This window comes from Ictalurus furcatus, chromosome 29 (assembly GCF_023375685.1).
Source record: "Ictalurus furcatus strain D&B chromosome 29, Billie_1.0, whole genome shotgun sequence".
NCBI lineage: Eukaryota > Metazoa > Chordata > Actinopteri > Siluriformes > Ictaluridae > Ictalurus > Ictalurus furcatus.
Genome location: NC_071283.1, coordinates 14,882,531 through 14,907,757, shown reverse-complemented (window position 1 = coordinate 14,907,757; position 25,227 = coordinate 14,882,531). Strand labels below are relative to the sequence as shown.

Sequence of the window (25,227 nt, the reverse complement as noted above, 5' to 3'; positions counted from 1 at the left end):
ATTACATACTTCTGAACATGCACTTTAAAAAAAAACAACAACAACAACACCAAAAAAGAATAATGTTTACATACAGTACCAGTTCATTCTATCTACATTTTGTTTGTTTTTTTGTTTGTTTGTTTGTTTCACTTTAATTTAAATGCTACCTTGGAGAAAACAACTTACGAGAACGCATAAATTAAGGTTTTATTAAATGACGGTAAAATATTTTACAGTAAAAACACTTTTAAACCCTAATTTTTTAAAGTGAAGTGACACGTCAAGGGTACATCTTTTGCATCATTGTAGAGAAACGTTATTACTGTATATAAGGAATATTATAGCACCTTTTAATGAACAAAAATGTGTGCTGTAGCTTTTATCTGAGAAATACACAGAATTTCTTATGTACTTAAAAAAAAAAAAAAAGTTTATTGGAGTCATTGTATTAAAATAAATTTGAAAATTTTGCTCAGTTTCTGCCCTTAATAGTCGTTAACAAATGTTCATGTTCCTTCTCACGTCTTCTGTTTGTGTACAACATAACGAGGTGCTTATTGGTACACGGCGGGTGAAATTAGCACTTAACCAACAACAGATCTAAGAAGTCATTACGACGGTGCAGGTAGGAGTGCAGCTGTGGGAAAATGACTGTGTGTAAATCGATTCAGTTGGAAATTTGCTCAGTGAACTGTGATATTACAAAAGGAAAGTAATGAAAAACCGAACCGTGTAAACCTTCTTCTCCATATCACACAGCAAGTGAAGTGTGAAGCAGAGTATGTTCAGCGCCGCTCTCCCAGAAGCCAGTATGTTCTTACCAAACCCTTTCCCTGTAACAGAATACATGCGGTAAGAAAATGCCGCGATATCGTCCTGTCACAGTGGCTCCAAACAAGAGCGTAACATTTGAAGTTATGTTTCATAAAAGATAATGACAACAGGATAGTGTAAAATGAAAATATAATACATGAGGAGACATTGGATCCTCACTGGTTTTTACCATCGATACAAATGCTAAAATAAGGCATACATTCTTCGTATTTTTGTGACTTAAAGGGGTGTGGTTATAAAAGGGGGCAGGGCTAGAATGAATTCATGTTCAAGAAGTGTGGTTAGAAGTACTCCTGCGATATCAAAACAAATCAGCTCCCTTCGTTTCTTTTGCTTCCGTTGGTTTAGTGCTTTGACATTTTTAGAATAATATACAATTCATTTTCACTCTGTTTCCAGCTGTGTATCTGCACCAAGATGTGCAATACTGGACCTTTTAGAATGCTAGGACCCATCCAAAAACGCTCAATGAACTTCTTTAGTAAGATCAAACTCATCCAGGGAAAAAAAAAACCATTGAAGAAATCTGTTTAGAAAGATACTCGGCTTTAGAAGCTAGGACGAACCCTTGACAATCTTAAAAATTTTAAAAAGCTATTAGAACCCCATTCCAACAACCCTTAACAAACTCCTTTTAGGATGCTAGAGCAAACCCAAAGCTCAACTAGAAAGCTAAAACCCATTCAAAACCTTCAAAGAACCCCATTCAGATACCTAGAAGAAAGAGTCCATCTGAAGAGCTACAGTATAACTATCCAAACAAGCCTAGTTAGAACCCAATCGAAGAACCTTTAACAAATCCCTTTAGAAAGCTAAAACTAATAAAACATTTTTTAAACAAATTTAAAAAAACACCTTCCACCTGTTTAGAACGTTAGAACGTCGGATGAACCTCTTTAGAAGGGATTTGAGTCCATTTGAAGAACCCTGGATGAACACTTTTAATAAGCTATGAGCACCTAAACAATCTTATTAAGAACACATTCTAAACTCCTTTAGAAAGCTAGAACTCTAGACGTGCCCCTTTAGGAAGCTTGAACCCATCCAACATGCCCTTAACAAATCCCTTTAGGACGCTAGAATCCATTTTAATCGACCTTAATGAACTCCTCTAGAGAGGTGGAAGCCCAGACAGACCCTTTTAGGAAGCTTGAACCCATGCTAGAACCCATCCAAAGAACTTGGTGAACTTCTTTAACATCCAAAAACCCCGTAATGAACCTGTTTAGAAGTGCGAGTCCATTAGAAGAACTCTTGATGAACCCCTTTAAAAAGCTATGACTATCTGAACAACACTAGTTGTTACCAAATCCCTTTAGAAAGTGAGATTCCATCTGAAATCCCCCAGAATGAGCTCTTTCATAGAGCGAGAACACGGGTTTGTAAAATAACACATTTCTCACTATCAAAATAGTAACTAAGCAAGAACAGGAAAATTCTTACTCCCAACCAAAATAGCAACACATCATAACAGGAACAAATGGAGCCTGTGGAGTTGAACGACACGACTGCATGGTGAACTTGACACTCGTATGCTGTACCTTAATGTGTATGTCTCCTCTCAGCTCGCACTGGAATGCCATAAAAGTGTCCAATAGAGATTTAGTAGAACTGCTCACATGGATCTTCAATGCTGAAGAAGCAGAAACATATCGTTTCAACTTACAAACGCTCCAAACACAACCATGTCTCTAAAGTTTAGCAGGTAAAATGTCTCGAATTCCATGGCTACGTTTAAGCTTAAATGTATACAGTCTTTATGACACTCGAAAGTTAATCTTGATCCAAACTGTTGTCATAACATTCTCAGGATTTTATCTTACGTAAACCATATGACTCCATCCTCGAGGCAGTGTTGACAGTGTCTCCAAATAAACAGTAGCGTGGCATTTTTAGACCCACAACACCGGCAACGCACGGCCCTGGAACAAAAACAGCATCCATTTTACATTTCAAACCCGCTGCTGTGTCGTGGGTTGACCTGTTGCAGGGTAATAGTGAGTCAAACTATGAAATATTGTAATAATAGTAATATGTATAAATAGAACTAGTAAGCAAAAAAAAAAAAAAAAAAAAGATCAGCTGTTGTTCTCAAATAAACAGAGAAGAATGCTCAAATCTAGAACTTTAAACCCCTTAAGGATTCTCTGTAGAACCCTTGGTAGAAGCAAAAGGTTTTCCTATTCACACAAGGTTCCATGTAAACTCATCTTTAAACCCTCTCTAGGACCCTTAAACATCCAGAGAAGACCTGATGAACCTCTTTCAAAAGCTAGACCCCCACCCAGAAGGCTAAAACCCTACCTAAAAACCCTTAATGCACCTTTTTTTTTTTTAAAGCTGGAACCATAATCATGAATTTCTTTCAAATGTAGACCCTTCCGAAGAACTTCAGCTACAACCCATCATTAACAAACAAACAAGCTTTTAGAAATCTACAATCCATTTGATGAACCCTTCAAAAAGGTAGAAATATCCAAAGAACCCTCATGGAATCTTTTTTAGAGATCTAGAACCCATGCAAAGAACCCTTAACAAACAAACAACCAAGCTGTTAGAAAGCTACAATCAATCTGATGAGCCTTTCGAAAATGTAGAACTATCCGAAGAACCCTCACGGAATCCCTTGTAAAGAACCACTGATGAATTGACATGGAACACCTATAACAAACATGTTTAGAAAGCTAGAACCCATGCAAGAACCGCTGAACTTCTTCAGAAAGCAAAATGTAACCCAAAAACGTTGTGATGAATCTGTTTAGAAAGGTACGACTTATACTAATATGAGCTAATCTAATTAGAGAGGTAAAACCCATCTGAAAAATGCGTATGTACCCAATGAGAACGATAGAACCCATTGAAAGAACCCCTGACAGCCTTGAACAAGCTGCGAGATATATTGTGATACTGATATTATATTACCATACTGCTCAAATCATACGCTTTATTCATCTCCAGGTAAAAAACAGACGTTCCACAAATCATCAGAACCGACAACCAATCTAATAATAACAGTGTAAATTTGTGATGTTTTAGGACATCGTGGAAGCACCACGCTGAAAGCAACGACGGGTAAGATTCTGGAACGTTGTCCAGTCTTGAGGACTCTCCTAAATTCCACAAAGATCTTCCCTTAGTTTTGGGAGCCATTTGGAAATGGGGAATCAGTATCAATCTTGGTCTCATTTGCTGGTACAGAGAACCCCAAAGTTTCTTTTGTCTGGGCCTCATTCCAAACCATGTCTAGATCCTACATCCTGATTCTTGAAGGATCTACTTATCCCCCAGTCTCCAGGTTATGTCAGTAAACATTTAACTTCATGTTCATGAATGCTCTATCGAGTCTCTTGGTCTAACCTGAATGAATTCCAATGCGGACCTTCAGTCGCTGTTGAGGAACGTGTACGCTCTGGAAGTGCTCCATGCCCTGCACTACGGCTAACGACATTCTGGCTACCTCTCTGGCATGCTCGTCTCCATTTCTTATAGGAAGGCCTGACACCACCATGTAGGCGTCGCCTATTGTTTCTACCTGAGGAGATAAGAGGAACCAGGTTTGCAAACCTGTGATCTGTTATCAAACTTTTTTCATGTTTTTTTTTTTCATTGATCAATGACAGTCGTCATCCTTTCATGTTATATACCGACCTTATACACATCATGGTTGTCGATGATGTTGTCAAAATGTGTGTACAAGTCATTGAGCATGTTCACCACCTTTCAGAAAAAGAAAACAACTACTTTTGTTGAAAACGTTAAGGCTATGCACGCAAGCTCACGTACTGTTACGCACGTTCCACACGTGCAAGCAGTTCCACATACTCACACATGCCTAAGAAATAACAATGGTTCTGTACTGATGAAGCAGCAATGTTCTTCAGGGTTAGGATTAGAGTTAGGGTTGCGGTTAGCGGTTAGGTTTAGGGTTGGGGTTGTGGTTAGGATACGGGTTAGGGTTGGGGTTAGGGGTTAGGATAAGGGTTTGGGTTGGGGTTAGGGGTTAGGATAAGGGTTACGGTTGGGGTTAGGGGTTAGGACAAGGGTTATGGGTTGGGGTTAGGGGTTAGGATAAGGGTTATGGGTTGGGCTTAGGGTTAGGGTTGGGGTTAGGATAAGGGTCACGGTTGGGGTTAGGGGTTAGGATAAAGGTTACGGTTAGGGGTTAGGATAAGGGTTACGGTTGGGGTTAGGGGTTAGGATAAGGGTTACAGTTGGGGTTAGGGGTTAGGATAAGGGTTAGGGTTGGAGTTAGGGTTTGGGTTAGGGTTAGGATAAGGGTTAGGTTTAGGGTTGGATTAGGGTTAGCGGTTGGGGTTAGGGTTACCCTCTTCGCCACAGTTACATGATTTCCCTGATGTTGAGAAGTAAGTAAGGAATCAAACACAGCGGGGTCATGTGATGAAGCAGACTTCCAGTTATCACCCAGAAGTTGATTATTGTCCTCTAAGAGCCTGTCCCAAGGTGTTTTATTTCTCTTACGCCACAGCAATTTGCAAACACACATACATTTCTTTATTTATTAAAGAACAAAAAATAAGAATTGTATAATAAATCAGTTGTATTATGAAAGAATTGTACATTCAATGTTCTAAGAAACAAGTTAGTTCCTGTTCTTTTGCTAGCTCACCTGACTAGGTTAGCTCAGCGGGCTTCGTTAGTCTAGCTTCATTAGCTTAACTGACCAATCCGAGGCCCAGATTTATCATTCTGGCTGTCCAATCACTATTAGCAACAGTTTCTGCAGCTTCCCTTGAATATATGTATTTCTGAATTTCGGGATTACGCCACAGTTAATGAAACTTTATTTTCATTCCAGTGTGCATTCTTTCATCTCCCATGCTGGTCATTCCCCAAATCCTTCTACATCCTTCAGCGTGACTATGCTTAGTGAGAGTAATCACCTGCATCGGTGTGAGGGAGGCGGACATCTCCGTAAAGCCTTCAATGTCACTGAAATAAACAGTGACACAGTCGTAGGTCTCGGCTCGCACCGTCCTCCCGGCTATGAGCTGTGCGGCTACGGATCTAAAAATACACAGGAAAGTCAAGTGGCTTTTAAGAGGCTCTTTAACGGCGTCACAAGGTTATCGGGTCAGGCGTCAGAACAGGTGCGAGTGTGGATTTGGCAACTTTGACATCGTTATATCTGCTCAAATATATAAGATATAGAGATACAGAGGTATAGAGGTGGCTAATGTGCTTAAGGCTTAAGTGATGCGAGGCAGCAGGAGCATCTCATCATCATACATTCCCAGGAGTGTGCATGTGTCCCTGATAGAACGTCGAGAGGTTACCGTGGCAACATCTGGGTAAGGAGAGCCTCTGCTTTTTTCTTCTCCTCCTGCAGCTGAGCCGTTCGGTCGCTTACCACCTCCTCTAGATTACACACGTACTGCTCCAGACGTGACAACAAATCGTCCAGGATCTTCCCACTACTGCTGACACACACACACACACACAGATTTGGATGAATTTCACACACTCTAAAACCTATACCACAACCAATCCATGAATCCTAAGAGCATCTTTCAGTGCATCATTAGTGCATATTGATAAAATGGGGATGATTTATGTACTGTAATTGTCAATGAGCCAGGACTTTCTGACTCACAGACTCCAGAGAGTCACACTTAACACACTTAGCGAGCGATAAATAACATTTACGTCATGTAGTGGCGATCAGATGGCGCAGTGCTGTCTGAGATAAACAGATACACTATTGTTGCAATTGAAACAATAAATATATTTGAAATGGAAAACAATCCATTTTTTAGATGCATCTTTGACACAGAGAACATCATAACAGCACCGGATTAAAGTAAGAGTGCAAAAGTTTTCACCCCTCTTGTTGTTCTTTTCATGAATCAAATTCAAACATTTCTGTCTCTCTCTACCTCTTTCTCTATCTGTCTCCTATCGACACCCCCCCCACCCCCCGATTAAATTTCAGTTCAAAGTACTTCATTGGCATGATTGTTTACATACAATTTTGCCAAAGCATCAATATAGATAAGAAAGGAGAATTTATAATAATAATAATAATAATAATAATAATAATAGAATCTCTCGTTCTCCAACTGTATAAGTCTCTCTTATTTGTCTCTCTCTCTCTACTGCTTTCCCTGTCTGTCTTTCTCTCTGTCTCACTGCTACAGTACTTTCTCTATCTGTCTGTCTCTGTCTCTCTCTACCACTTTATCTGTCTCTTTTCTTATAAACCACTCTCTCTCTCTACCACTCTTTTTGTCTCTCTCGTCTGTCTCTCTCTCACTACTACTTTCTCTATTAGTCTGTCTCACTATGTGTGTCTCTCTACTACTCTCTCTCTATCTATTTATATGTCCGTCTATCCCGCTCTGTCTCTTTCTACCAGTTTTTCTCTCTGTCTCTCTCTTTATCTGTGTCCTCTCTCGCTCTCTCTATCTATCCCTCTGTCGGCCTGTTTCTCTCTCTGTCTCTCTCTACCAGTTTTTCTATCTGTCTACCTCTCTCTTTCTGTCTGTCTCTCTTACAAACCCCCCCCACCCCCCCCCCCCCATCTCCGGGAGCAGGAAGAACACTTTGCGTGATACACAGTGACAGCTTTGTTCTCGGGGGACGCCGTGTCTTCTTCGTAGCGTGTCATTGGTCCCTGGAGGCGTCCCATCATGCTGTGTGTTTGTGTAGCTCATTAAGGGCCGTCAGCGCTAAGTGTTATTAATGATCATCTGCGTCTCGCTTCTGCCTCTTTTTTTATTAACAGTGAAAGCCACGGCAGAGCGATTCTCACTTACACATCCTGAGGACGAGCGGAAAGAAAAGAAGAAACTTCCTGTAACCACTGGGGAGGAAAGAAAAGAGGAGAGAGAGAGAGAGAGAGGGGGGGGGGGGCTTTTTCACTTCAGAACTGTATAGAGAGAGAGGAAGTGGAGGAGAATTCTTCATAATCTAGTACATCAGTATATCAGAAAGAGTGACAGAGGGGAATACGATTAAAGAAAGGATGTGAGAAGCGCATCGAAATAGATCGTTTATATTTGAAAGTGACCCAACTTATCCCACAGCACTGGTGAATTCTGGATTGTGATTGGTCAGAAGGTGTTGATTACTTTCCTATACCAGCAGCTCTGACAGTAGTCACAGGTTTCTTATACCTTAGCCTTTCGCTTATTTATTTTGGGGGAGGTATTAGTAAAGTAATTTCACTTCATCACACCACCTTGTTGTTGATTATTTTCCTGTAACACCACACCACGGAGTGTTTCATTCCTTACACGGTGTGCGTACGTCACTCTGACATCATGTACATCGTATACACGAGTTTAAATGTACATGCATTTATCAGACACGTTTGGTATGGTTCGTGGCAGATTTCTCTTTACGGTCGTTCGTGGTGCTCATAAGTAACGGCACCGCCTTTGCGTAGGATATCCTTCTAAACATACAGCAAGTGAGTGAACTACAAAGCCGCGTCTATCTAAAAATGCCTGCTCTCGCACTAATTGCTTGTAACAGGCCCTGGAGGAACACCTCCGTCACTACGGGGGATCTCCGAGGTCAGGAACAGGGAGGCTGAGCATCAGCTTGATCCGTTTATTACTGCACGGATCCGGTGTATGAGACACCGCGTCTGTTAGCCGAGACCCTGCAGCAAAGCAGTGACTCAGCGCACGTCAATGTGTGACTCATAAGAAAGTGCTCCTACTTCCTGACCTCTCGTTTTTCTGAGAACGGAATGAAAACACTGGTTACATAAAGAGGGAAAAAGGTTCTACCTAAGAGTGTATCGCGAACGTAAAACAAAATAATCAAACGTGACCGTGTTAGGTCGTGTCACAGATCACGTTGCGCTCGATCCATCGGGATCAGTTCCTAAAACGACACAAAAGTCTCAAAATATTCGCTCGAATGATTCCTCAGACCAATCGTATGACACGTGTAGTCTAAAGCTCCCCACTCACAACTGTAGTTCCTACATATAATTAGCTCCTGTTTATGGTTCGATGTAAATAAATAAATCAATAAAAATGGAAGCAAATCTAATACCCGTGATTTCATCTTGACCTCTCATAAAACGTCTATAGAGAAGAATAAAGCTTGGAAGGAAGTCGCAGTGCCTCTGGTACAGTAAACATAGCTAGTACAGTTAGCTTGCTTTGCTTCGTAGATGTAGAAGCCGATGAGTACGTAACATGTAAATCTAGTCAGATTTAGAAACAATACGTCGCTCTTATTTAATGACCTGAACACCTGGGTGGAGAAAATTTGAACCAACATCATGCTATTTTTCATAAAACACTCAAACAAAGGTCCAAGACAGTTTACTTGAAAAGCTTCGCGATCTCCATTTCACCTCACAAGTTCCATTTCTGGTTGAAAACTTATTCACCATCCAGCCCGAAAAGGTACGCTCTGCATCCGATCCGATTTGTGATTCGATAACATAATAATAACATTTCATATGTTCCTTCTTTTTTTTTTTTTAATCCAGAATTGAAATGCTGCATCGGTACTGACCCACTGGGGCACATTTTCTTGACGGTGGTCCTGAGCGAGGAGAAATCCGGCCTCTCTGATGCGCTTTCTCTCCAACAGCTTAGCAACAGAGCTTCCACACCGTCCTCGCACTCGGAGGCGTCCACGTGCGGCCGTAACGGCCTGCGCCCGCCCGCCTTCACCAGCTCCACGATCTCTGAGCGAGAGAGAAAGAAAAAAAAAAAACACTGGAGGAAACTACAAAAAAATAATAATAATCAAGAAATATTTAAAAACATTTATTATGATAAATTATGTGTAACACATAAATGAGTATTCTTTTTAAACAATACACGTCACGATCAATCTCTGCCTGTTGATTCTTGCAAGTGTAATTTTTTTTGTTCAAAGAATTTGCATTTAATTATGCAAATGAGACTTCATCTAATTAAATATGTGCATATTTGCATACGTAATAAAAAAACAAGTCTTCAGTTGACGCTGCGAATACCTTCATTCAAAGGGTCGTCTAAATCCCTTTATTTATTCACCTGCTACGACATTTTATTGTATTTATTGAACATTTTGCTGAAATATTATTCCTTCGTCAGGAAAATACAATGTTATTTCACATCTTTTGGTCAGTTTATTTTCGAATTAATCCGTGGATTATCGACGTTTTGAGATCTGTAATATCCTCCCCAATGTCAGGTAGCAGAGACGGACGCAAGCAGACTATTTATTAGATCGCAGATCCTGAACATGAACGAAAAGAATGGAAAAAAACAAACACACGACCGGTGACAGAGACGCAGTAGTGAGGGTTAGCATGTCCGGTTTGCATTTAAAAAAAAACAACAACAAAAAAAAACATTTTATTTCCTCAATAAATTTATTCATAGAAATGAATAAGTGTCTCTTGAAATCGAAATACATAGTGTCTCCAAACTTTCCAGCTTGAATTGTTGAAAGTTTGTCGACATCTCTCGAGAACGGCTCTGAATTGTCTCCTTAGACGTCTCAGAAGGGTTCTCTGTAAAAGCCTAGTGCGTTTTAAAGCATTTTTGAGCGGAGGCTCAGACGCACCTCTGGCCTTAAGGGAGCTGTTAGGGATGTAGAAAGGTCCTCTGCGGTACACCACTTCCTGAGCGATGATGCCAAAACTGTACACGTCTCCTTTCTGAGTGCCGCTAGCAGTAACGGCTTGCCTCAGGATCTCAGGAGCTCTCCATAGCAGCGCTGAGAGGATGAAAAACACGCACTGAGACGCGAACTCCACCTCAAAGTTTGAAGTTTGCTCACAAAGAAATTTAAGTGGTCAGAAAGATGTTTCAAGTTGTTTCTCGACAGGTAGTACTCATATAATCGAATATCTACCAGAGAAACCGTGATAATAATATTGTCTGGTGGGTTTGTTTATTAAAGCATCCGTTTGCATTTTTCTGGCCTGGAAAAGGCTGCTCAGCCCTGCAGCTTTCCTTTAAAAATCAACTCATGAGACCTACACAGTTTTATTATTACACTCCTATTGCAACTGTACTTCACATACTGTACTGCCCTTTCCTTCATTTAAAGCATGGTTTAAAGCATCGATTCGCAATTTTTTTCTGGCCCAGAAATTAGCTCTAGCTTCAGGTTGAATAGCTGATAAGCCTTGCATTTGATCTTTAAACGGCATGACATGAGACATACACGATGTTATCTTGATGGTTCTATAATAATGGCAATACATCTATCTTACAGCTGTAAAAATCACACACAGCTCCTTTAATTACTTTAATCGTTTAAAGGATGTGTTTACGTTTTTCTGGCCCATCAATGAGATTCACTCCCAGGTTGATCTTATCTTTAAACATAGACATAGACCATTTCTATTGCAATTGTAATTCATCGCACATGCAGCATTCAAAATCACATACAGCTCCTTTAATCGGTTTAATCCTTTTGTGTTTTTTTCTGGGCTGGAATTAACTTTGCTCACAGGTGTTTTCCTTAATCATCAGCTAATAAAACAGTTTTATCTCTGTTCTGTTACAACGTGTAATTCATCTTACACGCAGCAGTGGGTGTTAAAAAAAAAATCACATATCTTTATAAACTTTAATTAGTTGAATCATTTAAAGCATCTGTTTATATTTTACCTGCTCTCTAAATAGGTTCCACCCCAGTTATTTATTTATTTATTTATTTTCCTCCTTAAGATGCAGTTCATGAAAAAATTCTATTTTTATGTTTCTGTTACAATTGTAATTCGTTTAGCTTACAGCAGGGGGCTGTAAAAAAAAATCACATACTGCTTTTTTTTTAATTAATTTAATCATTTAATGCACCTGTTTACATTTTTCTGGCCTGGAAATCAGCTCTGCCTCAGATCTTTTCCTTAAGCAGCAATGCAAGAAGAAAAAAAAACCCCCACAATTTCATCTTTCTGCTTCTATTTCAATGTGTAATTCACTTCACAGACAGCAGAGGGCTGTAAAATCCCATACTGCTCCTTTAATGATTATCCAAAAACTTAAACATGTGGGGTTTTTTTTTTCTTTAATCCCCAGACATGTACTCACAGCTCCAGTGGTCCACTGTGCCGGCGTGTCTCAGCTTGCTCAGGCCGAAGTCAGTGACCTTGAGGACGAAGCGGTTGTCCACCACACAGTTGGAGGAGGACAAGCGGCCGTGGGAATGTAGAGGGCTGCGGTGAAGGTAGTCCATGCCCTAAACCAGGGGTCACATGTCTTCCCTTACTGTTTATTAGTGATATAGTGGACAAAATATCCATTCTATCTTTAATACACACATTTATACAGTATCAGCATGTTGGCTTTCTATCTTCTATACTGTATATCCGTATCAGGGACCTGTTGTTTACAGTTGACAAAAATAACCATACAATAATATTTATCAGATCTATTTTACGTTTTGGGATTGTTACACTACAGAAAGATCAGAAATGCTGACGCACTATCACAAAGCTGGGATGCAGTGCTTCTGCGAGTCAAAATGCGGCCGTTTCATTCTAATGCCCATACGAACTGGTTACTTTAAAAATTTAAAGCAGATGTTTGTGTTTTTCTGGCCTGGAAATTAGCTCTGCTGCCAGGTTGAACGGCTGCTCAACCCTAGCTCTGACCCCAGCCTTGCATCCTTTCTTTAAACAACATCTAATGAGACATACACAATTTTAACCTTTATGTTTCTGTCACAATTGTTAAAGCTTAAGCTTGGAGTGCTGGGATGTAAATATCACATACTGCTCCTTTAATTTTTTGTTTGTACAGAAAGATGGTAGAAACATGGTTTAATTCTGGGGAATATTAATAATGCGCATCTTATTCTAATCATGATAATGAAGTTGCTTTTTATCCAGTGAGAAGGGTTGCCAGGGTTGCTTTTTTTTTTTTTTTTTTACACTACATCTGACTTATTTTGATGGAAACAAAGTTGCCAGTGAAAAAATAAAGTCCAAAGGCCGTGCCACACAAAGTGAAAGTGTAAAGCGTGGACAGTGCGTACAGAAAAGTTTCTGTTGTAAGATATAGTGTGAAGTTTGGAAGAGGGAAAGGGGGATTTTGGAGGTGATTGAGCACATATTGCAAATTATAAATCCATCAAGGTGTGTTGTGCACATGTGAAGAAAGTGGGGATTTTGGCTGAGACCTGGTAACCCTGCCTGCTATTTACACCTTTCAGTATAACAACCTCTCCCTCACATTTGCGGGGTCACAGTACCTGTAGTCTCTACTATTCTAAACTAGTGTACAAATTAATTTACTTATTAAAAATGAAATGTAATCAGAAATACACTTACACATCGGGCTTCACAATATTTTTAAATTTCTTAGAAAAGAAATTTCAACCCTAAGCCTTTACTTTCTGAGAACGAGGTCAGAATTTTCCTAACTGTCAAGTATGTGCATTCCTTGAAGGCAACTTGATAGTCGCTGGGAGATTTCAATTCCTTGGAGAATGGGACGTTGGAGATTAATCACACACACAAACATCCCCCCACCACCACCCATCCAAAAACCCACCCACACACACACACACTGCATTATTAGCGATGTACCTTCACAATATCCAGCATTAGGGAACATTTGAAGCTCCAGTCCAGCTTAATGGAGTCATTTTTTAAAATGTCCTGCCAATTTAAAGACAAAAGTTACTCTACATAATATACATTTTATACTAGGTTTACAGATTTATAGTATTACGCAGATTCTCACAGATCTGCGATTCATCATTAAACCACTACCCAAAAGGCTTGAGCAACCTGACTCGGAATACACCTAACTTTCAACCGTAAGATGATGAAATATTATTAATTAAGTACGCGCCTGTGCTCAGCTCTTCTGGAAATGCGTTAACCTTTAAAGTGTGAGAAATATATACAGTAATGCGCTAGACAATATAATATGTCACCCTCTATACTAATGAAAATACATGGGTGCGAATTAATATTTGCAAAAATGAATGAGGTAAAGGTGTGTGAAAACCTGCAGACTTCCTTTAGGGCAGTATTCGGTCAGGATCACCGGCTGTGGTGAGTCTAGGCATGCTCCAATGAAATTACAGATGTTCTGATGGCTCAAATCTCTGCACTGGTATAAAGACAAGGTAAGGAGATACAGTGGTTCTTGGTTATTTCCATTATTATCTATATATTCCACCACTAATATGAACACTGTAAACAAATTCAGAAGTCTAACCATTAAATGAAAATTCCCCAAACACTGGTGACGCGGTAGTGTCGAGAGCATGATATTCCGTTTCAACTGTGGGACAACCTTTTCTGAATGGCATGTTTTAAAGATGGAAGCACATTTATGAAGACTTGGACCAGTTTGGGGTGGATATTTGGTGATGTCAGGACTAGTCTGATTGTATTATTTGGAAATTCTCAGTGGTTTCTTGATGGCTACACAACAATTATCCAAAAACTGTGAATTCTGTCAAAATGCTAAAGACAAGAGATACTGTACTGAAAAGCACAGATTTAGAGTCTCAGATTTAAATCACACTTAATCCCCTAATTTAACTGACTTGTGATTAGATACAGACTTCAAAACCTATGACTTACAGCAAGACATATGGGTTTGGATTATCGACTAGACTACAGCATGATGGTGGACTCAACTCGGACTACAGTTGGGACTCTGGTCTCAACCTCAAATATGCAGCTTTGGACTCTGGACTTGACTTGGCGTTGACAAACTCTGCAGCTTGGGATGCTGGACTTAACCTGAAGTCTAAGTCTTGAAACTCTGGACTTGACCTGGACTCTATTGCTTGGGACTCTGGACTCGACCTGGACTCTATATTTTGGGATTCTGTACTCGACCTGGACTCTATGGCTTGGTAATCTAGAGTTCTCTCTGGACTTGACCTAGATTCTACAGCTTCAGACTCTGGACTCGAACTGGACTCTACAGCTTGGGACTCAGGACTTGACCTGGATTTAACAGCTTCAGACTCGACCTGGTCTCTACAAGTTGGGACTCTGGACTCTACCTTGACTCTGTATGCAATTCTTCCTCTGCAGCTTAGGACCCAAGACTTGTCTCTGACTTAACAGCTTGGGACTTTGGATTCAAGTCAGACTCTACAAATTGGGACTCGGGACTTACCCTGGACTCTATAGCTTGAGACTCTCAGATGCAACACTGACCCTTGACTTAACTCTAAAACTAGAGCTAAGATGTTTGCACTTATCCTGGACCCTATGACCCTGGACTCTCCTTGTGCTAAGGATTGAGACTTGACTTAGAATCAAAGCAGACAACTCATTACTCATTAAAACACATATGGGTCATATGAGATACAAAAAAAAAAACAACTTTGCTACAAAGTAATACATAACAAGACAAATGGCATACTAAACTGTGTTTTTATTTTTCACTGCTATGTTCCTTTAAGCGCTCACCCGTTTTAGCTCGGTCAGGAGGTCAGCGCTCAGATGCACACTTCTCACACTCAGGAAGCGAACACAGCAAACAGTCCCCTTTACCCCGAGCACAGCGAGAGAGAGCAGAACAGCATTAGGGCACGCTAGACTTATGCAACATTTAACTACACGGCCTTTTGAGCGGTTTGATGAAATCGTCTCTGAGGTTAATTATACACGAGGTCAACGTGACCAGACACTCGCAGGTTAAATGATGCACGAACATGATTGTCCCTCTTTAAGAGCTAGAGAAATAGCAAGGCCATGCATACTCACATTATAAACAGCAGTTGGCTGGGCTGAGGGTTTGTCCTGCATGATGAAAATGATGGACTCGAGTGAAGCCTGTATGGATTTGCGTCCCAGCAGCTGGTTGGCGCGAGAGACAGAGTAAATGGAAAATCTAACTGCCTTAAGAGTGAGCTACCGAAACTGCTTATTTACAATGTGTGCGAAATGTCAGTTTGCTGAACGGTTCTGATGCAACCGCATGAGCATGGAATACGTGTAGTGAAAGGCCTATCATTACGACCAGATGCAAAACCGCCAAGAGTGACATGACGAGCACGACATGCAGTGCAACGCGGTAACTTCATGATAAATGGCTTTAAGTGTTTAAAATAAAGATAATACGTGATAAGGAGAGCAGGATATTGTACACTACTCTCACTAAGCTGTGGGGGAAAACTACTATCATTTTCCATTTCTATGCAATCAAATGCTCAGTATCATGCTGTTATAGGAAAGTTATTATTCCACAGCAATCTGTCAACACTGACATCTTTTCATTTATTTATTACGAAACAATACATCATACTTTTTTTATGCATTTATAGTCAAATTAATGTCGTGGAGCATCCGCTAAACACGTTCCTGTTCTCAGTAACGTTGCCGTAAGCCTGTCCTTTGCAGCTGCACTACTTAAACTTCAGTTGATATTGCTATTGGACTTCCTACACAAAAGCAATTCTGTATCGTGATGATTAAATTCGCTGCAACAGGCTATAGGGTCTAAAGGGGTTAAAAGGTTCATAATCATCCGTTCTAATCGAGATCTCTCACCTTGCTTGCCTCTGCCGAACAGCGAGACTCCATCATGATGACATCACTGGCATCGATCTTCCACAGCATCATGGAGGCCTTCTGCTGCAGTTTGTACATCCTGTTAACAAGATTCGAGATTTTAATCATCGTCGTGATTTTATTCGTTACCCTTAATATATTTTTATATATCTTCTCCTGCAGCATGTGTAAGAACATGCGAGATACCCTCAGTACTCGGATCGCGATGCATCAATATAATGCATAAAATCATGCAGATACAGGTCAAGGGCTTTAGTTCTCATCAAACATCTGATTTTAGAGAGATCCGAGGAGAATGCACTCAGAGGGGTTTGAGATAAAAGGAAGATTACGATAACTGAAATATCCACAAGTGTGGTGAGCAGAAAAACATCTCAGAACCTTAAGGCACATGCGCTGCAACCACAGAAGACCTCATGGGGTTCCACTTGTGTCAGCCAAAAACTACAACCTGAGGCTTCAGTGGACATCAAAACTGAACAGATGAAGACTGGATAAAGACCAAACAATGTTTTTCCAATCTTCACCCGTCCAGTTTAGGTGAACTCGTTCCCACCGTAGCCTCGGATTTCTGTTCCGAGATCACATTGTTCCCTGTTCTGATGTTTGATATGAACTGAAGCTCCTGACCTTTATCTACACGACCTTACGCATTGAGCTTCTGCCACACGATTGGCCGATCGGATGATCGGATGAATGAGCAGGTTCTTGAATCTCGAATCTAACAAAAGTTAACAAAAAAGTTCTATTTACTCTATCGATTGATTCTAATCCAGTGCTAAGCGTTTTTTTGTTGTTGTTGTTTCCCTTGAAGAGAGAGCTGGAGGCAGCCTCAGGACTGTTTAATAAACCCACCGTCTCCACATCTTTTATTGCTTTGCTTATTCTTATGTAAGTTCATCACTAGGCACGCCAAGTCATGCTTACATTCCAGCGGTAGCTTCATTTACGCATTTTCAGTCTCTGAATCTAAAAGCATCATCGAAAAATAGCTTCACGGCTCGTTTGCTCTTACGTAAGTTGTTTAAGGTGCACTAATCTTTCCACCACTGCTTCACTGCTTCTTTTTGTGTCCAGCTGAATATTGGAAACGAACTAGGATTAGTCAGAGGATGTATTTTGGGTTTGAACATCCTTGAAATATTTTCCAGTTCCAAATGCTTATGGGATTGTTGACATAACACACATTCAGGAAATGAATGGAAATGTCTAGAAAGGTTTAGTATTATATGTTCATAAAATCTTATATTTCGGTGTATTGTAATCTTTTAATAGGAAATACTAGATCAAGGTTACTATATTAAAAAATTTTTGCAAAGTGAATTAGTTGTTTTTTTTTTTTTTCTAAAGAGTTATTTTTTTAAAAAAATATAGAGATTTTCAATCGTTTTGGACTTCAAAGTTTTAAAAAGCAGTCCAAATGAAATCTTAGTGAATAACTTGCCAGTCAGAATGTTTCAGAAGTTATTTATTTATTTATTTATTTATTTATTGAACACCAAAATCTGGCATTAAAGGGTTAATAGATGTGTGTTTATTACCTGTAGAGAATACAAACTGAAAGAGTCCCTATGGCAATCAATCCCACAATCAGACCCACCGCAAATGAAAATCTGCTCTCTGAAACACACAGAACGTTCACAATGAGTGTCTTTTGTTTCACATAAAATGACGTCTAGCCAGGAGAACTCAGGTTGCGTAAGCATTCTCACGCTTTTATTACTTCAACCTGTCTGCTGAAGGCTGGACAAAAATCAGTACATTGCTATATATATATATATATATATATATATATATATATATATATATATATATATATATATATATATATATATATGTAAAATATCATAAAAAAATAATAATAAAGTCAGATCTATCGTTCCAAATAAGATGGAGTTTTAGATCTGGAAGGCACGGGTGAATAATTCAGAGGGCAATCTCTATATTTTCTCTCCATTCTTCATCTTTTTTAATCAAAGCAGAAGAGCAGAGGTCATGAAGCTCTCATTTGGTGAAGTGGAAACAAGTTGAAAGCGCATGATCTTGTCCCAAAAGCTCAGGGTACGGGGCAAATCTGAATCTCTAGCGCCCCCTGTTGATCTGAAATCTGCAACAACTCCAGAGCAGGTCAGATTCATAATTACATTTACATTTACATATATGTGTGTATATATACATCCATTTCCTACACAGAGTCGCAGGGAGCCTGGAGCCTTTCCCAGGGACCTCGGGGCATGAGGCGGGGGACACCCTGGATGGGGGGCCAGCCCATCACAGGGCACAATCGCACACCCATTCACACACATCAGCCTGCAACAGTTTATTTTCTGTTGAAAATTATTATTGATGTTGCTTTGTGTTACATACTTGTAAAGGAAAAGGCACTGTATAAATTGAACTCTCTCTCTCTCTCTCTCTTTCTCTCTCTCACACACACACACACACACACACACAAATAAATAGAAATGTCCAGTAGATTTATTTCTTTCTTTTTTTTTTTTTTTTCAAATGTTTCACACTAGAATTTGGAAGAACCCCACTGTTTCTCTGTCTCTCTCTCTCTCTCTCTCTCTCACTCTCTGTCTGTCTCTCTCTTTTTGTTCTGCTAATCATTTGTTGTTACTATTAACAATTTCATTTAGTAAATAATAAAACACTCCGTGTCGTGCTGGTGTAGGAAAACAAGCAGCGATGAGGTGGCGGTATTTTCCTATAACAGCACGTCCTGGATTTCCTCGAACGCCATAGAAATGTGTCGACGATTTTATATTTACAGAAAGTCACACACTTTTTTTAATATTCTATTTATAGTTACATTGACTGTAACGAGTACCTGTGCTGGTGCAGAGTTCTCCTTTAAATCCACATGGAGGGGAATCTTTAGGAGGACTCTGCCTTCCTCCAGGCCAGCTGATGTGAATTCCTTCCACTGCCTCATACACCTTACGGGTCCCAAAGTAGTTAGCAATGACCTACAAAAAAGGAGGAGGATGAGAATAATGCTGTGTTTGCTCACATGTACTGAATCCTGATGAAAAGAGAGAGAGAGAGAGAGAGAGAGAGAGAGAGAGAGAGAGACCTGATACTGGCCATCACTGCTCTGCATGTGTTTCAGCATGTAAGCCGGCTCACGGTCCCCGCTAGCATCGATCGTCACATCTCCTTGGATACCTGGTGAAAAGGCCACCGAGACACATCCCATAATAACCTTCTCTGCACTGAAATGTATCTGCTATTTTAAATTCAATCTTCTGTGGAAAAAAACCCCATCAATTTATGGCCTAAATTCAGATTAGAGATGACAGCTATTTTTTATTTTTTTACTAACCCATGATGGTTCTGTTCCACATCCGCCGAGTGACCTTAAAACCGTTAAACGGGTCGGAGTTCTCGGTCAAAGTTTCATGCAAAGCCAGAGAGTAAATCCAGACGCTGTCATGAGCGATAGCTGCCAGAACCGATACCTGTTAGAGGACATAATGATATATATATATATATAAAAATTTACCAATAAAATTTCTACTAAGTGGCTAGTTATGAGTTTCTTCTTAAAGCAGATTCATAAAGGTGCTGAGAAGAAGATTTACAAAAGAATTACAAGAGAATCTTCAAATTAAAATTAAAGCCAGGATCCATATTCTCAGTTTAAACTCATAAAAGAGATCTCAATTCACATTGCCGTATTAAAATAATTGAATAGATTGATTGTTTTGTTAATAGGCCCAGGACAGGTCTGTTCTACTAGGTCATGCCATTGTACAGAATATTTCATGAGTGAGAATATGCCCCCCTCCCCCACCCCAAACTAACCTTCTCATGAGGTTCATACATGTAGCCAAAGTCCATCCTTGACCTCATGATGACATCCTCAGCGAAAGCTCTGTAACGCTCATCATCAGGCTTGTACATAGACAGAATGAAAAGTGCCTGATAGGCCTGCTTGGCCACCGAGTCATACTCATCTCCTGAGTATAAAAAAAAATTCAGTAATAAAATCTCAATGTTAAACACATTTTTACTTTTTCATCATCAAGCCAGTTTCATTTTTAACATTTATGAGTATGGCACCTTGGTTCCATTCGAAACTGCCGAACAGTTCATCCTGACTGTAGGGCATGAAACAGATGAAGATAAATTCTCCGCTGGTCAGACCTTGACCATGAGCTTCGATCATTAAACTGCGCACCATTTCGCCATGAGCTGAGATCACTACAACTACACCACAAGAGAAACATTAAAAGAGCATCAACGTACAACTTAAATCTACAAACAACAACAAAAATAATCTTATTTCACGACAACTCGAGACTCTAAAAGTTCATAACTATAAATTTCTTCTTCAATTGTCACTCTAAAATGTCATAGCTATGACTTTCTTCATAAATTGTGGCTCTAAAAGTTCACAGCTATGAATTTCGTCTTAAACCGTGGCTCTAAAAATTCATAGCTGCAAGGTTCTTCTTAAATTAACGCACTAAAAGTTCATAGCTACAAGTTTCTTCTTAAATTAACACACTAAAAATTCATAGCTACAAGTTTCTTATTAAATCAACGCACTAAAAGTTCATAGCTACAAGTTTCTTCTTAAATTAACGCACTAAAAATTCATAGCTACAAGTTTCTTCTTAAATCAACGCACTAAAAGTTCATAGCTACAAGTTTCTTCTTAAATCAATGCACTAAAAGTTCATAGCTACAAGTTTCTTCTTAAATTAACGCACTAAAAGTTCATAGCTACAAGTTTCTTCTTAAATCAATGCACTAAAAGTTCATAGCTACAAGTTTCTTCTTAAATTAACGCACTAAAAGTTCATAGCTACAAGTTTCTTCTTAAATTAACGCACTAAAAGTTCATAGCTACAAGTTTCTTCTTAAATCAACGCACTAAAAGTTCATAGCTACAAGTTTCTTCTTAAATTGTATGTCTACACGTTAGTAGCTATGAGTTTCATGTTACAGACACAAAACTAAACTTCAGAATAAGAACAAACAGCATCAAGATGAAATTTAAGTCAATATTGATTTCTGTAATTCCTAAAAACCCACAGCACTCCAGCTTCACTTACTGCGCGACGAGCTGGAGATCTCAGTCAGAGCCTTCGACTGCAGCACAGTGGAATTATGGGTAGGAGGACCATCAATTTCCAGATAGTTTGCCACTGTGATGTTATTATGCTCTGCTTGGTACCTTTAACAAAATAAAAATGTATCAAGCATTAAAAAGATTACAGGTATAGTTTTTCTTATTTTCAGATTCTATTTATTGTTTTTCTTATTTTTTCTTATTTTTGAAATTTGTGTAACATATTTCTTTATTATTATTCATTTAAATAACATAATAAGTCATTGTTTTTATATTTGAATTTATATGTAATTTACTTTGATTAAGTTTGCTTAGATTTTATTCATTTTAATTTTTGTAGATTTTAGGGACAGACTTTGTGTGAGTAATTTCCATCTTTCTTTGTTTGTTTTTAAAAAATACAATACAAAAAAATTCAAATTTCATTTCTTTTGTTATTTTAAATTACTCTAGTTTTGTTTAGCTTCATTTTACTTTTAGATCGTACTTGGAAACATATTAAAATATAGTTATTATTTTAACATGATTGTTCTTTTGAATTCAGTGACAATATAGTATTAGAATTAAGCTAGAATTTATTCATTTTATTTATTCAGTTCTAGGGACAGACTGACAGGTGTGTTGCTATATTGTTTTGTGTGTTTAATATACTATTTTAAAGTTGCAATTTAAAAATTCACTTTTGTTGAGGTTGTTTTGCTGTTTAAAAATAAATAAATAAATAAATAAATAAATAACATATCAAATATGTGAATATCAGAAATGCTAACATACTTTTTAATGTGCTTTGTTTTGTTTAGAAAGTAGATCACATTTTTTGTGTACAACCCCTAGTCTTCCACGCTGAACTAGAGAAATCTTTAAAAAGAACGTTTGTTACAGTTTTAGTTTTATTACAATACGAACTTCACTCCCGTTTTACTACAATAGCAGCTTAAAGCTCGACTCCACCTACCGGATCCCTTCTGCCGGAGTACTCCACGTGGGTTCTTTGTTATAAAGGATGCTAATACGCTGCCATCCGAACTGCTTACAAATCTCTACAAAGAAGGTTCCCAACTTGGTGAAGGGCCCGAACACTCGCGTCAGGGTGGGAAACGCCTGCACTCAATTCACACATAAAATTAAAGTAAGCACAAAATTACAAGCTAGCATAGACGAATTAGCATTTAACACTACAAATGCCACAACATAGAACTCGTAAATAATTTCTAAGCATGAGAATAATACTAAGTCGCTTTTATACGTGTATAAGATTTACCTTTTTGTCTAAAAACTGCTGATCTGCACAAACAGGACTGACCATAGCGATGTTCCAGTAAGCTGCTAGCTTAGCCGTCACTGCACACACCTTAAACAAGGCATAATAAAGGAAACGCTGTTGAGTTCCATTTCCATGTTTTTGTTTTATTCCTTACTTGACTGTGTGTCAGACTACTACTTTCTAGCGTAGTTAAGCGTCACGCACGTTTGAGCAGCAGGGGCCGATGAATGCGCTGAAATTGTGTTTTTGCTGCAGAGCGACGATCCTTCCCGGGCCAACCAGATCATCGCATTCATCGTCCACGTACTGAAAGTCGAGCTGGTGACCTAAAGACGCCAATCGGTTAACGTAAAGTTCAAACAGAATCACTATTGTGATCTGTTCTAGTAGTCAGAACTGGTATGAATCTCCCAGACCTGACCTGGCAGGATCTCCGTGCTGTTATTCACCGCGTCGATGGCGATGAGAGCCGCGGCTCCGATGCGGCCCACGCTGAAAGGTGTGGAAGTGTTGGGCATGGCCAAGAGGAGGGTGAACCTGGCGCTTAGACACAACGGCACCATCACCAACAGCAGCAGCAGGACAGACAGAACGACCTTAGTGTAATCTGAGACACAACAGAGGAAAGGTGGCGTTTACCAACGTTTAACCCTTGAGAACGCTTTAGAATTTTTCTACATATCTGCATAAATACGACCTAAAACATCATCAGATTTTCACACAAGTCCTAAAAGTAGATAAAGAGAACCCAGTTAAACAAATGAGACAAAAATATTATACTTCATCGTTTATTTACTGAGGAAAATGATCCAATATGACATATCAGTGAGCGGCAAAAGTATGTGAACGTCTAGGATTAGCAGTTAATCTGAAGGTGAAATTAGAGTCAGGTGTTTTCAATCAATGGGATGACGATCAGGTGTGAGTTTTATTTAAAGAACAGGGATCTATCAGAGTCTGATCTTCACAACACGTGTTAGTGGAAGTGTATCGTGGCGAGATATCTGAGGACCTCAGAAAAAGAGTCGTTGAAGCTCATCAGGCTGGAAAAGGTCACAAAACCATCTCTGAAGAGTTTGGACTCCACCGATCAGACAGATTGCATACAAATGGAGGAAATTCAAGACCATTGTTCCCCTCCCCAGGAGTGCAGACCAACAAAGATCACTCCAAGAGCAAGACCTGTAATAGTCCACGATGTCACAAAGGAACCCAGAGTAATATCTAAGCAACTAAAGGCCTCGAAAATCCACAAACGTTCAAGCAGCACTGCGTATATCGGTTAAATAATCTACTTTGTCTTCTCTACTTTAAGGAAACATCAAAATATTTCACCAAAATGATGTGGAAATGTTTTATTTAGGAAACATTTGAGCCGTGCCTTAGGGTCTGCCTGCAAAGATCACGTTGTGTAACGAGCCAGTTTAATAAACACTGTTCACAAGAGTCAGTCTGAACAAAGCTGTCCAAAACCTCACCAGATAAATCGGACTTTATTACGTTTTTAATCTTGCTTTTGGATAGATACACATCATAGCAAAATGCACATAAGTCTAACGGACAGTGCAGGAAGTCAAAACAAGCGAACTTAAGAGATGAGTGGAACGATGAGACGGCGATGAGGCTCGATCATCTTTAAACGCCGAGAGTGACTTTTACCTCAGGTGATGAGAAACAGACTGATGTGGATGGATGGATGGATGGATGGATGGATGGATGGAGCTGAGAATGAAGTGAGAACTCATTTCCTGTTAGAATTGTAATGTTGTTTTTCCATCAGTAGAGCGGAGGTAATAAAATGTAGAGGTTCTGTTGGCATGGTGTCTTTTAGTGGAACTGGAATGAAATCTTTCTCCGTTTTCAATGAAAAATAAATGCTAGGAATTGACCGCTCATTGAAAAACATTAACATGTCACCAGGTCGATTTTAAAAAAAAAGGAAATCCTTTTTCTATTCTCGCTGGAAGACTGAAAAAAAAAAGTGATAGGAATATTATCGAAATTTTAGCGATTTAATCGCATCCGTACACCACTACCACCCCTCCCCGCCCCTCCTCTCCCTCCACACAGCCTCCTTTCCATCATTTAAACCCCTTTATAATTCATTTACATGTACCGTTGACCTTGGACGTCAAAATGCACTCTGTAGCCTGAATAAATCCAATCTACGAAGATATAACAAAACAACAACCTTTACAAAGATGATTTCTTATATATATATATATATATATATATATATATATATATATATATATATATATATATGAAGCATCCTGAGCAGATTTTGTCTCCAGTATGTGATTCAGAACTTGTTCTCATCTGTAATCACCAACACCAAAGAAATAAAATAAATAAATATATACATTTGATCACTTACTATTCATGCCTTGGAAGAAAAAGCAGGAGACGCTAGGAGAGAAAGTCATTTACGTCCAGATTGTAAAATCTGTCCTCCAAACAAAAAAAAAAGAAAAATGAGAGGAGAAGCCAGACGTACTGGAGCTCCAGAGACCTCAGGGATGTGTCACCGCCTCTGACGCTGTTCTTCTTAGCAGCCAGTCGTCCAGGAAAACAAGCGATACAGTCCAT

The 25,227-nt window shown here is 39.2% G+C and overlaps 1 protein-coding gene across 1 annotated transcript; it reads right to left on the bottom strand.

The window, feature by feature from the left end:
* Window positions 1-618: 618 nt before the first annotated feature.
* Window positions 619-25,227, bottom strand: si:dkey-37g12.1 (atrial natriuretic peptide receptor 1). The gene is made up of 28 exons (XM_053618823.1): window positions 25,167-25,227; window positions 23,060-23,245; window positions 22,843-22,964; window positions 22,636-22,725; window positions 22,330-22,475; window positions 21,358-21,479; window positions 20,360-20,506; window positions 20,102-20,256; window positions 19,620-19,755; window positions 19,371-19,462; window positions 19,125-19,263; window positions 17,833-17,911; window positions 16,271-16,370; window positions 15,485-15,577; window positions 15,188-15,265; window positions 13,730-13,865; window positions 13,491-13,537; window positions 13,334-13,405; window positions 11,835-11,982; window positions 10,357-10,509; window positions 9,313-9,487; window positions 6,111-6,254; window positions 5,718-5,841; window positions 4,465-4,533; window positions 4,174-4,348; window positions 2,640-2,738; window positions 2,358-2,449; window positions 619-815 (listed from the first exon to the last, which is right to left on the bottom strand). The coding sequence occupies exons 1-28, from the start codon at window positions 25,225-25,227 to the stop codon at window positions 768-770; spliced, it is 3,228 nt and encodes a 1,075-aa protein (XP_053474798.1). The 3' UTR covers window positions 619-767.